The sequence below is a fragment of the Enhydra lutris genome, unplaced genomic scaffold, assembly GCF_002288905.1.
Source record: "Enhydra lutris kenyoni isolate GAN:26980312 unplaced genomic scaffold, ASM228890v2 scaffoldscaffold113, whole genome shotgun sequence".
NCBI classification, from domain to species: domain Eukaryota; kingdom Metazoa; phylum Chordata; class Mammalia; order Carnivora; family Mustelidae; genus Enhydra; species Enhydra lutris.
The window spans coordinates 670,047-683,765 of record NW_019154197.1 but is presented as its reverse complement, the minus strand read 5'-3'; the positions used below and the strand labels follow the sequence as shown (position 1 = coordinate 683,765).

Sequence of the window (13,719 nt, the reverse complement as noted above, 5' to 3'; positions counted from 1 at the left end):
GGCCCAGAGAAGTTACTATATATTTTACGCCATGGTCCACCAGTGTCTTGGGGGTCTCTTGTCCTGCTACTGAGAATTTCTGTATTTACATTAAGCTATTAGGGCAGAATTCCAAACTTTAAAGGTAACAGAAAAATTCAGAAATTGTAAAGAGTTCTTCCTTTTGGCCTTTTGACCCAGTAGAGGAAAGACCACTTTCATACTTTTCTCTGTAAACGGACTGTTCTCTTTGTTTAGGTCCTTACTCTGAGAATTTGCCTCCGTATCACTTGAAGAATGGTCTTCGGTTTTCCGAGGGCAACAACACCTGGCTCACGGGCGTTGCATGTAGTTCTTCATTATGGCCAGCAGATGGCAGCATACATTTCTGAATGGCTGCTGCACCGTTTCCCATTACTGGGGTTCAGTGCTTCCTGATTAATTCTGAATGTCAGATTTTAGCTTTATTATTACTATAATCCTAGTGATCATCCTCTGTGGAGGGCTTTGAAAAGGAAACTCTCTATCAACGCAGATAATGTGGCCCAACGGCAAAAGTGGATTTGTAACATTAATTAACTGGAAGGTCATATTGATGACAAGTGACTTATTTCCTGGATGGAATGTAACATTCCACAGATGCCTGCAGCACTCCCTCCAACAGAATCCACAAAGCCAAACCAAAGTTCTTGTTATTCGATACCAGAAACACAGCTCCCTGACATACAACAGCATTCTTGTTGACGGTCATGTAAGAGGAGCAAACATGGGTCTCTTCAGCAACTTAATGCTTATAATTTTTCTCAGAAAGCAGCTGTTATTTTTTTTTTATTCCTGAGAAAATTTAAAAGTTAACACTGTTACCTTGGGCTTGGTATATTAAAATATTTTTCGTTCGTTTTTTGGTTCATGCCATGTGAGAGCCAGTTTCCAAGAGCAGACTATATGTCACACTGTGCTTGCGATGAGGTGGGCAAATCAGCTGTCTGTATAGATGCTCCCATTTAAACAGCACGATAAATAATTTCTTAAGTATGTTATTTATCCAGATAGAGTAAAATGTGGTTATTTCAATGAATATAATGGGTTTTGAGGATAAAACAGAGGCAAGAACACTTGAACTTGGCTCCTCCTCTGATGATGAGGTCACTGTACGGACCTTGGTTCATTGTCTTCAACATTCTCACTGACTTCCTTACACTACACGCACACTCCAAAGGTATACTGGGGAGTCAGCGTCCATTGACCTCCGAGGTAGCTTACAATCCTCAGATTTTATGGTTCAAAGATGAATTATCTCGTGGGCACAAGGTTCCTTTCCAGCTCTCAGGGCGTTATACAGCAAAGTCACTGCGCTTGTTTTCCAGTCATGGCTTGGGATCTTGCCAAGGGGTTTCCTCCCTAAGTCTTTCACTGAAAAATTATTTGCAAGGCGGTTTAAGAAAAAAAAAAAAAATGCTGGTTTGGTACCATTGGCCAGACTCTTGTGCAATTGGTTGGCTTGCTCCTGAAAGAGAGAAGCTCTTTCATGCAGCACAATACACAAGGGTCAGGACAACTGCAGAACATTGCTGTTAAAAAGGATCTTACAGATCCTCTAAACTGAGGGAACTATGTGTTACAAATGAGAAAACTGTGTCAAGAATGTTAAACCAAAGGCTGAAGGAGTGGCTAAGAACTAAGGACCTGTGAATTCACCAAATACCTTTGGGTGCTAAGAAATATTCCTGTCATTACTAAGGAGGGTAAGAGGCTCACACCATAATTAGAAAGTGGTGGTTGGGATGTTGCTGGAGGAGACATATGTCAACAAATATATGATTACCCTATGACATGGTGAATTTCATAGTAAAAGTCTGAGAAAGGCTCTTTGGAAGAAGTGTATTCTATCATTTGATCCCATCTAAGGCACATCTAGAAATTCTGCGTGGCTAAGGCCAGGGAGCCATGGAAAGAAGCAGAAAATGAGCCGGAGCCAGAGTCCAGAGCCTGGTGTCAGGCTAGCATCTGGATATTGTCCTGTAGGCACCAGACATTTTAGAAGAGTAGAGGGATACAGGCAGCTACCGGCAGTTATGTGGAAGATGGGCCTGGGGTGCGGAGGAAGGACAGACAGAGAGGGCTGGATGAGAGACGTCGCGGATGGGAAATCAGAGCTTGATGACGGATTGGACAAGAAAGGGAAGAGAACAGACTTCTAGGATGATTTCTCTATTTGTAGCCTGGAAAAGGAGTTGGGTATTACGGGTGTCACTGTGTCCTTTCTAAAGACATGTTGTCATCCTAACGGCTGGTACTTGTGCATGTGACTGTATTTGTAAATAGGATCTCTGTAGACATAATCAAGTCAAAATGAGGTCACACCTGATTCGGGTGGGCCTTAGTCCAATATGACTGGTGTCCTTGTGGGAAGAGAAGAAGCAGACGTGCAGAGAGTGAAGACCATGTGATACAGAGGCAGAGATTGGCGTTATGTGGCTGTAAGCCAAGGAAGGCCAAGGCTTGCTAGAAATTGACAGAAGCTAGGATATAGGCATGGGACAGATTTTCCCTCAGAGTCCTTCGAAAGGAAGCAACCCTACGGACACCTTGATTTCAAACTTCTGGATTCCTGAATTGTGAGAGTATAAATTTTTGTTGCTTTAAGCCAGCCAGTTTGAGCAACTTTGTTATGGAGGCCCCCCAACAGTCGGACAGTGGGTGATGGTACCATTCGTCTCGACTGGGACTGCAGAGAGGAGGAGTTTGTGAGGGTGGAGAGAGCTGAAGTCACCATCTGACGGGTTATGGCTGAAGTGCCCTTGGACACTTAGTTATCTCAGGTGTAAGACTGGGAGAAAAGGTGAAACAATTCGCTATAGACTGGGAATTATTTGCGTCCAGACAATGGCAGGAGCTGTGGTTGTGAATAGGATTTCTCCTAAAGAGCAGGAGTCTGGTGAGAATGGAATATAGAACCCCGGAGAAACTTTCCAGTGTGTGTGGGAGGTGGAGGAACCCATAGAAATGGAGGAGCAGGTGGACAGAGGGGGCAAAGGGGGGGGGAAGCGTTTATCACCAAAGCAAATGATGCCAGGAGGACAAGAAGGCTGAGGACTGAAACAGCGGATTGTTTACCAGAAACTTTAATAGTAGTTTCAGCACCGGAGGGAGGAGAAACCAGCCAGAGGGCAAGCACCACAAAGCCAAGTTCTTTGTTTTATTCTCTATGTATTCTAAGGTCCTGGATAACAGTAGGCTGGAGAGAAATATTTTGGAATGAATGAGTTGTACTGACAGAATAAAAGTTGAGGATGAGGAGGGCATACTGCTTTCTCAAGAAGTCTGAGTGAAAGGGAAGGCGGGAGCCACAGGTGTGGGGCAGATCAAACCGAGGGAAGTGATTTGGAACCCCCGCCAAAGGAATATTTGGAAGGAAGAATTCTCTGGAGAGAGGTGAAGATGCTGACGCCAAAGGGAGTCCTGGGTGGCCCGGTCCCAGGGAAGGGCTCCTGGTGGAGGGACTGGCCGTGGAGGAAGGAGACTTTTCCTCTGCGACACAAAGCTGGAAGGATGATGACTGTTAGATTAAGTTTAGAGGAAAATAGGAAGTAAGCCAGGACAACTCAATCCTTCCTTTTTCTCCAATTGGAAGGCAAGGTGTGCTGACCAGAGAGGTTCGTAGGTGAGAGACTCTTTTGAGAAGAGTATAGATGATGTCAGGGGATGAAACAGAAGATCGAGTTGAGCAGAAAGCAGGGGAAAAGCTGCCAAAATCTGTGAGTGCAGGAGCTGACCTGGTCAGCACAAAGCAGACTCAAGAACCAAAAGTGAGCCACATAGCTCAACTGTACGAGCCCCACACGTGATGTGGCTCTTGAGTAGGCTAGGGAAGGGAAGGTGCAGTACTGAAAGAATGCTGCCCCTGAATCTCAGCTCAAGATAGGAGGAAAGAGAGTTTGTTCTCAAGAGAACACACACCATGTTTAACAATAAGCATGGGTGACCTTGGTCAAGTTCATGAACCTCTAGGAGTTTCTGTTTCCACATCTATAATGTAGAGATGATAATACCTCCCTCGAAGGGCTATTGAAAGATTAAGCAAAATAATGCAAGAAAGGACCCAACACAGAGCCTGTACCATGAGAGAGTGTGTTACTATTACTATAATATTAATGACAGAACCAGGTTTTGAAGAACACAATGGGGCAGGGGAGTTGATGTGCCTTTCTGTTCATTCGTTCCTTCAACCAATGTGAATTAAGCATTTAATACTGATTCAGGCTCCGGAACATAACAATAAACACAAAAGAAACAGTCCTTGCCCTTGAGGTGTTTATATTCCACTAGGGTAGAAATCCAATAAAAATATAAAACACTAAATAACATAATTTCAGATTGTGAAAAGTTCTGTGAAGAAAATGTAGCAGAATAAGGGGTGGAGAGGAGATGACTTAACGGAACAGAATTCCAGTGCTTTCTCCGTGATACTCCGATGCCTCCAAACAGACCTGGAGAAAAACATCATTTCTCCTGGAAGATATTTACTTCCCCTGCCCCATTGCATTTAGCCTCAGAATGGAGTGAGAAAGAATTCACAAAAGAGGAACTTTGTCGACAGCTCAGAATGGGAATGTGCTTCAAAGACAGAGTACAAGGAGAGAAATGATTCTTGAGCACTAAGTCCTTTCTTTAGATTCTGATATCTTTCCCGTGAGTATGCACAACCTCTAAGAGACTAAGGGAGAGGTGACGTCTATCCTGCCTTCTCAGAGTGTGGTCCTGGCAAACGGCGGCTGCAGTACCTGGGAATTTGTTGGAAGAGCTAATTCCTGGGCCTGATCTCAGACCCACTGAATCAGAAACTCTAGGGGCCCAGAAATCTGTGTTTTAGTATCTCTCTTAGTGATTCTCATGCACAGTAAAATTTGAGAATCTCTGGTCAACAGAAATATTAGTTGATGATAAAGTGTTGTCATAATGACTACCAATTAATGAATGCTGTTTCTAGACATGGAACTCAGGGTGTTTTGAACATACATTATTTAATCCACACAAGAAGGGCTGGGTACAATCATCCCCACTTTGTGGAAGGGGCAGTGAGTGTAGAGAGTGTCGATAATGGGCCAGGTGACTCCCATCTTCTTGACAGCACCCCCATGGACTGTCATATCAGTGAGCTCACACTGAATAAGACACTTTTGGATGGGATTTCTCAATCAGTGCATGGCATGTTTGTTCTGCACGTTAAATGGAATCATACAATCTCTCTCTCTCTCTTTTTTTTTAAAGATTTTATTTATTTGACAGACAGCAATCACAAGTAGGCAGAGAGAGAGGAAGAAGCAGGCTCCTCGCCAAGCAGAGAGCCCGATGCGGGGCTTGATCCCAGGACCCTGGGATCATGACCTGAGCCGAAGACAGAGGCTTTAACCCACTGAACCACCCAGGCGCCCCGGAATCATACAATCTCTTAACCTGCTTCTCCATATCCCAATTTCCTTTTGTAAAATACGTATGTATTCTTTGAATTCTATACATCTATTCACCCTAATGAAGTATGTTAATATCAAGAGACTTTTTTTCCATTTGGACAGAAAGGGAAATGAGTGACCAAATGTTCATAAACAAATTAAGCTCTCCAAACTGTGACAGAGCTTTTTACTCAGCAAATTAATAACAATTCCCGGTATTTGGGGAAGGTACTGAGAAGCATGCTTAAGAGGAGAGTGAGCAGGTGACTGCTCATAAAACTGGTTTGAGAACAAGACTGATCCCATTCCGAGGGAAAGGGAGATGTTCCATGAGGATTCCTCCTGACTCCTGGCCATTTCTATATCCATCAGGTCTGCCTTTTTCTCTATCTTGGAGCCCTGTACCAACCCTACACCCCACTTCAGGGAGGCCCCCAACCCTCTCCTGAAGGCTTACGCCTGGGATATGTGGGTTCTAGGTATTCTAGTTCAATACCCTGGGCCTCAGCATGGCAATTCTTGGTGCCGCCCAGAGTTACCCACAACCCAGTCAGATCATTCAAATCATGATTCCAGGAGCTACTTCCAAACTTGCAAGCTGGCACGAGAAATTGAGTTCCTGTCCCGCTCACTGTGTTGAAACCTCATCTTGGGAAACTCTGGGTCTGGGATCTTCTCTTTCGCTCACCAGACATCCCTGCTCCAGTCTCTGGGCCCCAGTCCTGGGGTCAGGGCCTTTGCTCCCTCCTGACAGTTGTCATTCAATTTGTCCACTCTGAAGTATACTCCCCTGCCAGCTAAGCCCTAACTGTGGATGTTAGAGGTAAGACACATTCTAATACTCTTGAGTGTAAAACTTGGCTGTGCTCAGGGAAAGCAAAAATGCCTGGGCCCCATCCTTAAGTGTTTTGAGTCAGTGGGTTTAGAGTCTTAGAACTTGTATTTCTACCATGAGTCTGAGTTGTCCAGTTACTGGTCAGCACTTCAGAAACTCTCTCAAAACCTTCTCCCTCGGGTACCTGGGTGGCTCAGTTGGTGAAGTGTCTGTCTTTGGCTCAGGTCATGATTCCAGGGTCCTGGGATCGAGCCCCACGTTGGGCTCCCTGCTCAGTGGAGAGCCTGCTTCTCCCTCTCCCTCTCCCTGCTCTTATGTCTACTTGGGCTCTTTCTCTAGCTCTCTGTCAAATAAATAAATTAATAAAATCTTAAAAACAAAACAAGACATAAAACCTTCTCCCTGCTTCAGAGATGTGGGCATTGGAAAGCACACGTGGAAATGAAGGCCTCCCGTCTGGTAACTTCTCAGGGTCTCAGAATTCCAAGTAAGGGCTCTGGGGTTAGCTAGGAACACAATGAAGATGCGGTTCAGGCCGGCTGGTGGCCGGGGTGGGAGAGGCAGAGATTTTGCATGCAAGCAAACAGCAGTCTTAGAGAGTGGCCTCTGAGCCACCACCTGGTTGCCTGCTTGCTTGCTTTTTTTAGGGGCCCAATGTAGGGCTTAAATTCATGACGCTGAGATCAAGACCTGAGCTTCACTCTGTATTCCTAGCGCCTGGGACAGTACCTAGTAGGAAGCTGGCATTCAGTCAATATTGAGTAGATGAATGAATGAATGAACAAATGAGTGAATGAATGCCCAGGCTGCCTGCGCTGTCAGGGTTCTGGGAATGTTTGGGTCTAGGAGACAACCAGCTCCTAGAGTAACAGATGCATGATAATACCACACTAGTGGGGCACCTCTGAAATGACAGTGGGTACAAGCTCATCTCTAGTGATGTGCTCCTTTACCAAGAATGTTTGTTCTACACGTTAAATGTTAAGCGTTGTCCTCCACTTATGAAAATGATGGAAACCTATAGTATAGACTTTGAACCACTTCCTCAGGAGAGGTGACAGCTTTGCCAAGGAGGACATGGGCACACACACGGAGTCCGGCAGCATACATTTCTAGCAACATTGTGATGAGGTTCTTCCTTTGTGGGGGATGGGTGACCAACCTACAAAAGATTCTCACCAGGAGCCTGATCTTATTTGCTACCTGTTCCACAGACTTCCATCCCAGGTGGAAAATGAGGAAGCTGACTCTCAGGAGAAATCCTGCACACAGCTTTGGGCCATACCTATAACCCGCACTCTTTGGTGTGAGATGTGATTGAGGGGCTGAGAAGAATTTATGGTGTTTGAGGGGGTGGTATGGTCAGAACAGCTACATAAATTCCCCGAATCCATTTCTAGGAGTCAGTCGTTAATTTGGCAGAAAACAGTTACTTCTGTCCAACCTTCCAAAATATGGTGCTAATGTCAACCTTACCAAACACCAGATAATTGCCTTTTGATAACATACACCTTAAGAAGGTTCAAGACCCAGTAATGCTATTTTTAGACAAAGGTTATTTTTTTCCTAATTTTTGTATTTTCTGTACTTTTCTAGTACATCTTGTAAAGTTCCTAATTTCTAAAAGCTTCTTACAACGTAATAATGATCTGATAAAGAAACCGAAAAACTATATCAGATCTGTTCAATATGGAGAGCTTGCATTTTTATAAGTGACAAAGAAGCCTGGATAGATTCATTATAAAGTTTTAGACTCAGAAACAGGAACTGAGTGCAGAAATGTTTCCACTTTTCCTATTTTGGTTTAAAATGAAAAAATTATTAGGATACAGTTGTGGTTAATTATATGACAGTTAACATTTTTTTCCCTTAAAAGGAAATACTAACTCGAATTGCTCACACATCTAAATCAAGGACTTCTTACGACATACCTTTAAAACAAAGCAGTAGTCAGTGGGTGCTTTATATCTCATTTTACACTGAATCCCATAGTAAATGTTGACATTTTCGAACTGTATAAAACAAGCCAGATCTCGAGATGTCTGAAAGAGAACGAAAAAAACTAATCTTAACAGAGTTGGCAGCTAATAATTTTTTAAGGTTGTCCTTGATGGTACAACTAAGGATTACACATTAGCAGAAAAATATTGAATTGTAGGTAACTTATCTAAGTATCTATTCTGTATATATGTGCCAAAAGTCAAGCCGGCATTTTTAGAGGTTAAAGAGCACATCCAAGACAACACGGGGCACCACAGACCCGGAAATGGAGAGGAGTATTGTCCTGCTGCTCTTGTAGCACCTGTACCAGGTCTCTGGGGGCCGGAGCGGAGGGGCTGACCTTGACACGCCAGTTACTGATGCAGCCCGGGACAAGGGGACTGACCACTCGTCAGGAATTTCATTCTGGCTTTTGTCATTCCAAGTCAGTGTCGGATTTCATGATTGAGCATTAAAAAAGAAAAAGTCCTCCTCAGGATGAACAATAAGAGGTAAAACTGATGTTCAGTAAATTAGCACACTCTTCATGCACTTCTGCCTGAGAAAAAAAGATTCCTTTCATGCTTTCTCTTCCTTGCTGGCAGTGTTGCCATGGAGACAGAAACCTCTCCTCCATGTATAATGTGCGCTGTGAGGACTGCAACCTCTCATCTACATATTCGGTTACACTTCAATTACAAATTCGCCCTATTACTCCTTTTTTTTACCTCCACATTCTGTAATTCTTTACCAGGTTAGGGTAGAGGGCAGAATCGTGACACCTCAGTGCACAATTCCTCCTTCAAAGATGGTTGTACAGTATTTTTTCTCATAAGGTATTCTGGATTTTCAAAGTCTTGTTTTCTTTTAAATTGAAGAAAACCTAGTCATCATAATTTTAAGAACATATTGCACATATATATAATTAAATGAATTACATATATTATACATTGGACGTATTTTTCCAGATGTTTCTGGGTGAACATTTATATGCATATGTATGTGTACACATACCCACATACATACATATACACATACAATTTTAAAACTAAGAAGGATGAGATTTTACTACAAATACTGCTCATTAACTCGTTATTTGCTTAACAGTGTCTTGGGGTCTTTCTACGTCCAAACATGCAAATGAATACATGACAATCACGGAATGAGTGCACAGCACTCCACTCCATGGCGTAATGATTTATTTAACCATTCTTACCACAGATGACAGCAGATTATTGAAATATTTTGCTCTTGCAAAAAACACGGTGCATATGAATAAATATTTCCGTGGGGCAGACTGCAAAATGCAGAGCTGCCATCTGAAAGGGCACTCCCCTTTAGATTTGAATAGATCTTGCTAAATTGTCCCCCAATTTGGCTGTACCAGTTTATATTCCAACCTTGTGAACATGACGGTGCCCATTTTTCTTATTCCTGCTGAAATCTGGATATTATCAAGATTGTTCATTTTAGCAATCTCATAGGAAGAAATATTTCACCTTTCATTTTACATTTCCCTGATATACTACTGGTAAGACAGAGCAACTTTTTAGTTGTTCACAGGTTATTGATATTTTTTTCCTGTAAATTTTCACTTAATAAGCTTTGTTATTTTTCTATGGGCATTTTTTTCCTGTTGATTTCTTGAGGTCTTAATATTTGATGGATATTCATATTTGTATATAGATGCTACATGTACTCTCTAACTCCAGAGCTAGTCTTTAACCTCCTGTTTGGTATCTTTAGCAGTAAAGAATTAAAAAAACACTTGGGTGGGGGGTTGGGGTAACTGCGTGATGGCATTAAGGAGGGCACTTGATGCAATGAGCACTGGTGTTATATGAAACCGATGAATCACTAAATTACTTCTGAAACGAATATACCAAATGTTAATTACATTGAATTTAAATTAAAAAAATAATTAAAAAACACTTTAACACAAATTTGTCAAGTTTTTCCTTTATAATTTTGAGTTCTTAGTCTTGCTGAAGGTTTCCCCATCCCCAAATTATGAGAATATTAACCTGTATTTTCTCAGAAAATTTAAAACAAAATATAAAGAAGATTTTATATTTTTTTCTAAATATATTTAATCAATCTATGATTTAATTTGGAACGAGGTAAGAAACTATTTTCCCCAAATGGATATATGATTATTTCAATGTTATTTATTAAATACCATATTCTTTCCCCACTAGTATAAAATGCTCACTTTAATTTCCCTAATTTACTAGATCTCTGTGTTGATCTGTTTTCTCTGCTTGTACTGTTTTTATCTAATGTTTTGGCATCTGGGAGGAGGAGTTCTACCTCAATGTTCTTCACAACCTTCCGTGGGGGGGGTAACAGTATCTCTTCCTGATTAATTTTATTTTTATTTTTTTTCAAAAATGGGGCTTAAACTCACAAACCTAAGATCAAGACCTGAGCCGAGATCGAGTTGGACACTTAACCAACTGAGCCACTCAGGCATGCCTCTGATAAATTTTAGAATCAGTCTGTGAAATTCAAGTCAAAACAATCCTATTGAAATTTTTCTTGGCGGACGCCCAGGTGGCTCAGTTGGTTGAGCAGCTGCCTTTGGCCCAGGTCATGATCCCAAGGTCCTGGGACCAAGTCCTGCATCGGGCTCCTTGTTCAGCGGGGAGCCTCTGCCTGTCTCTCACCGTGCTTGTGCGCACTCTCTGTGTCTTCCTCTCTGACAAATAAATAAAATCTTAAAAAAAAAAAGAAAATTTTCTTAGGATTTAATATATAGAAAGTTTGGGAGAGAATATCTTTTCATCCACCAACATAGTACATTTCTATTTATTTCAGTTCTGTTTCACTTCTTTTTAATTAAATTTTATATTTTATGCCACATAGGTCTTGAACATTTCCTGTTTAGTTTATTGTTAAGTATTTTTTGTTCTTACTATGCATAAAATATTTTGCATTATACTTTAATTTGCATATTGTTAATACAAAATAAAACAATTTCTCATTTGGTAAATTTATTTGGTCCTAATAGTTTTTCAGTTGAGTGTCTTATATTGTCTGGTAGACAATCATGTCAAGTGTGACTAAAGACAGTTTTGCCCCTTCTTTCCAAAAACTCTACTTCTTATTCTTTTTCTTGACTCCTGGCTTGCTTCTCCATTCCAAGGTTAATGGTAGCAGTGATACAAAGTACTCTGGTCCAAAGCCAGTGTGAACACTTCTCATTTTATCACTAAGTGTGTTGTGATAGGTTTATTTATACATCTCATTTACATGTCCATGCCAAAGACTATCCCCCCTAAACACTTCTAAAATAAAATTATCTATGGGTCAGTTCTTACGTCCACAGTGTGGGACTGGACTGAAGATGGCACAAATGGGAAAGTACTAGTTCTCTAAGATTGACACTACGTAGGAGCAGTAGCTGCCCTAAACCAAGCCCTACTCATAATGCCTCTCCTGCCTTCCGACAGAGGTCAGAGAGTCTTCTAACTAGAGGAGCAGACCTGGATATTTCCCGGGACTTCACCTGCTTGGGAATGTGGGTCAAGCCTTATTAGAAGAAGCCTGCAATTTGTACATATGCCATTTGGTGGTGCCCTGGATTTGGCAGTGAAGGCAAAATGCTTCAGCGAACCCCAGATAGAGACAGGAGAGGTATCCTAAAGCTTTTCAAGCAAAAGGTGGAAATGCTCCAAGCATCTAAAAAAAGGTTTTAGAAAAAGCTAACGGTCAGAATGAGAGTCAAAATTCATTTCAAAGATGAAGAATTTATGATATGCTTGTAGATCTGAGGCAATAATCCTAAATCACCAAGTAGTTTTTTTTTTTTAAGATTTTATTTATTTATTTGATAGAGATCACAAGTAAGCAGAGAGGCAGGCAGAGAAAGAGGAGGAAGCAGGCTCCCCGCGGAGCAGAGAGCCTGATGCGGGGCTCGATCCCAGGACCCTGGGATCATGACCTAAGCAGAAGGCAGAGGCTTTAACCCACTGAGCCACCCAGGCGCCCCACCAAGTAGTTTAATGACACCTAAAATCCTCCTCTAAAATACGCAGGTAAATAAATCTAGTACACCTCAGAGAACAATTTAAATTTCAGAGTAGAAGGGTTATAGTCTTAATGTAGATCTCCCAACACTTATACCTCTAGGATTCCAGATAAAGGACGTTTACTATAATGACCATAGAACAAGAGAGTAAATACAGGGGGAAAAAAATCTTCAGAAATAGATATGTAAAGTAACAAATGAATCTGTAGGAAAGTGCTTCTGCCATAATTTTTGAAACCTGACTTTAAAACATAACAAATTTTCATCTTCAGGAGAAAGCTATGGCAAAACTCAAAAGAACTTCTGCGGTTCTGTCTGAATAGGGAATGTGTTTGTAAAACATTGTTAACAACATGAATTTCTAGTGCATTTAAATTGCCACCTGAGGATTTCTTTAGTTTCATTTCCATAAAATGATTTCTTGATGAAGAGATTATTTTTCCTTCTGACCTTAGTCTTTCCTTTGGGAACATAATAAATTCCAGAAGCCCGCAAAAGAAAATAGCGTCTTTTCCAGGATTTCTTTCCATCTTCTTTCAAGTAAAGAGCTCCTTCAAGTTCAGGCACAATGATGGATGATCCACAGAAGCTTTCCTGAAATCGAAATTCCAATTATAGAGAACACACGAAAGAAACAAAAACCACATTTTTGTTCACATTTAAACAAACTAAGGCAAACTAGGCTTTAAGCTAGAAATCATTTGTTTATAACTCGGAATGCATACACTTATATTTCATGCTAGTTGGGAAAAGAGAGGAGGGACACCATGGTGGTAGAATCTCAGCTCTTAAGTTAGACTTAAGACTTCTTCATCACTTAGCTTTGTGAATGTGGGCAAGTCACTCAATCTCATAAAAAACTAATAAAAACTAAGTCATAGTAGCCCAGATTCATAAGAAAGGTTGTGAGCACAATCTTGGCTTACTGTAAAGGTAAGAATTACATAACGGTTATTTCTGTAATTATATTATATTGTATCATATTATTTTGTATTATAAGTTGGTAAATAGAGGAATTCTTCCTTTTCCTGTAAGTAAAAAAAAAAAAAATGTTATTTTACTGCTAGGAAATAGAAAAATTAGAATATATAATCCTATACCTAAATATGGGTAAGTTAATTTATTCTTGCGAGGGTTTTCTTACTGAAGAATAAATAAAGCAATTAATGCTACAGTATCAGAAAAGGAAAGGGACAGAGTACTTTTTCTAAGTATAGATTTTCAACTACCAAAACTTGCATTCAATTATATAATTCTTAGTAAATTTATTTCAAAAAGCAGTACACTAAAATTACATATCATTCTATCTCCCAGTTCAAATACTCAAATTTATTTTGGGCTTTCTTTTTTTATAACTTTCAACCTCTTTTCATTCCATCTCATAAAAGTAGGGTAACTTTCAATTTTGTACCCTGCAAGTAAATTTATATGTAGTGGAGCTG

The 13,719-nt window shown here is 40.8% G+C and overlaps 1 protein-coding gene across 1 annotated transcript in view; it reads right to left on the bottom strand.

Annotated features, from left to right (window-relative positions):
* Positions 1–13,719, bottom strand: part of LOC111139709 (amyloid beta precursor protein binding family B member 1 interacting protein) — a 110,762-nt gene that overhangs the window by 14,274 nt on the left and 82,769 nt on the right. Inside the window, exons 9-10 of the mRNA XM_022492056.1 lie at positions 12,728–12,871; positions 8,199–8,309 (exon numbers count right to left, since the gene is read on the bottom strand). Of these exons, the coding sequence (XP_022347764.1) occupies positions 8,199–8,309; positions 12,728–12,871 (255 nt within the window). The remainder of the gene's footprint in view (positions 1–8,198; positions 8,310–12,727; positions 12,872–13,719) is intronic.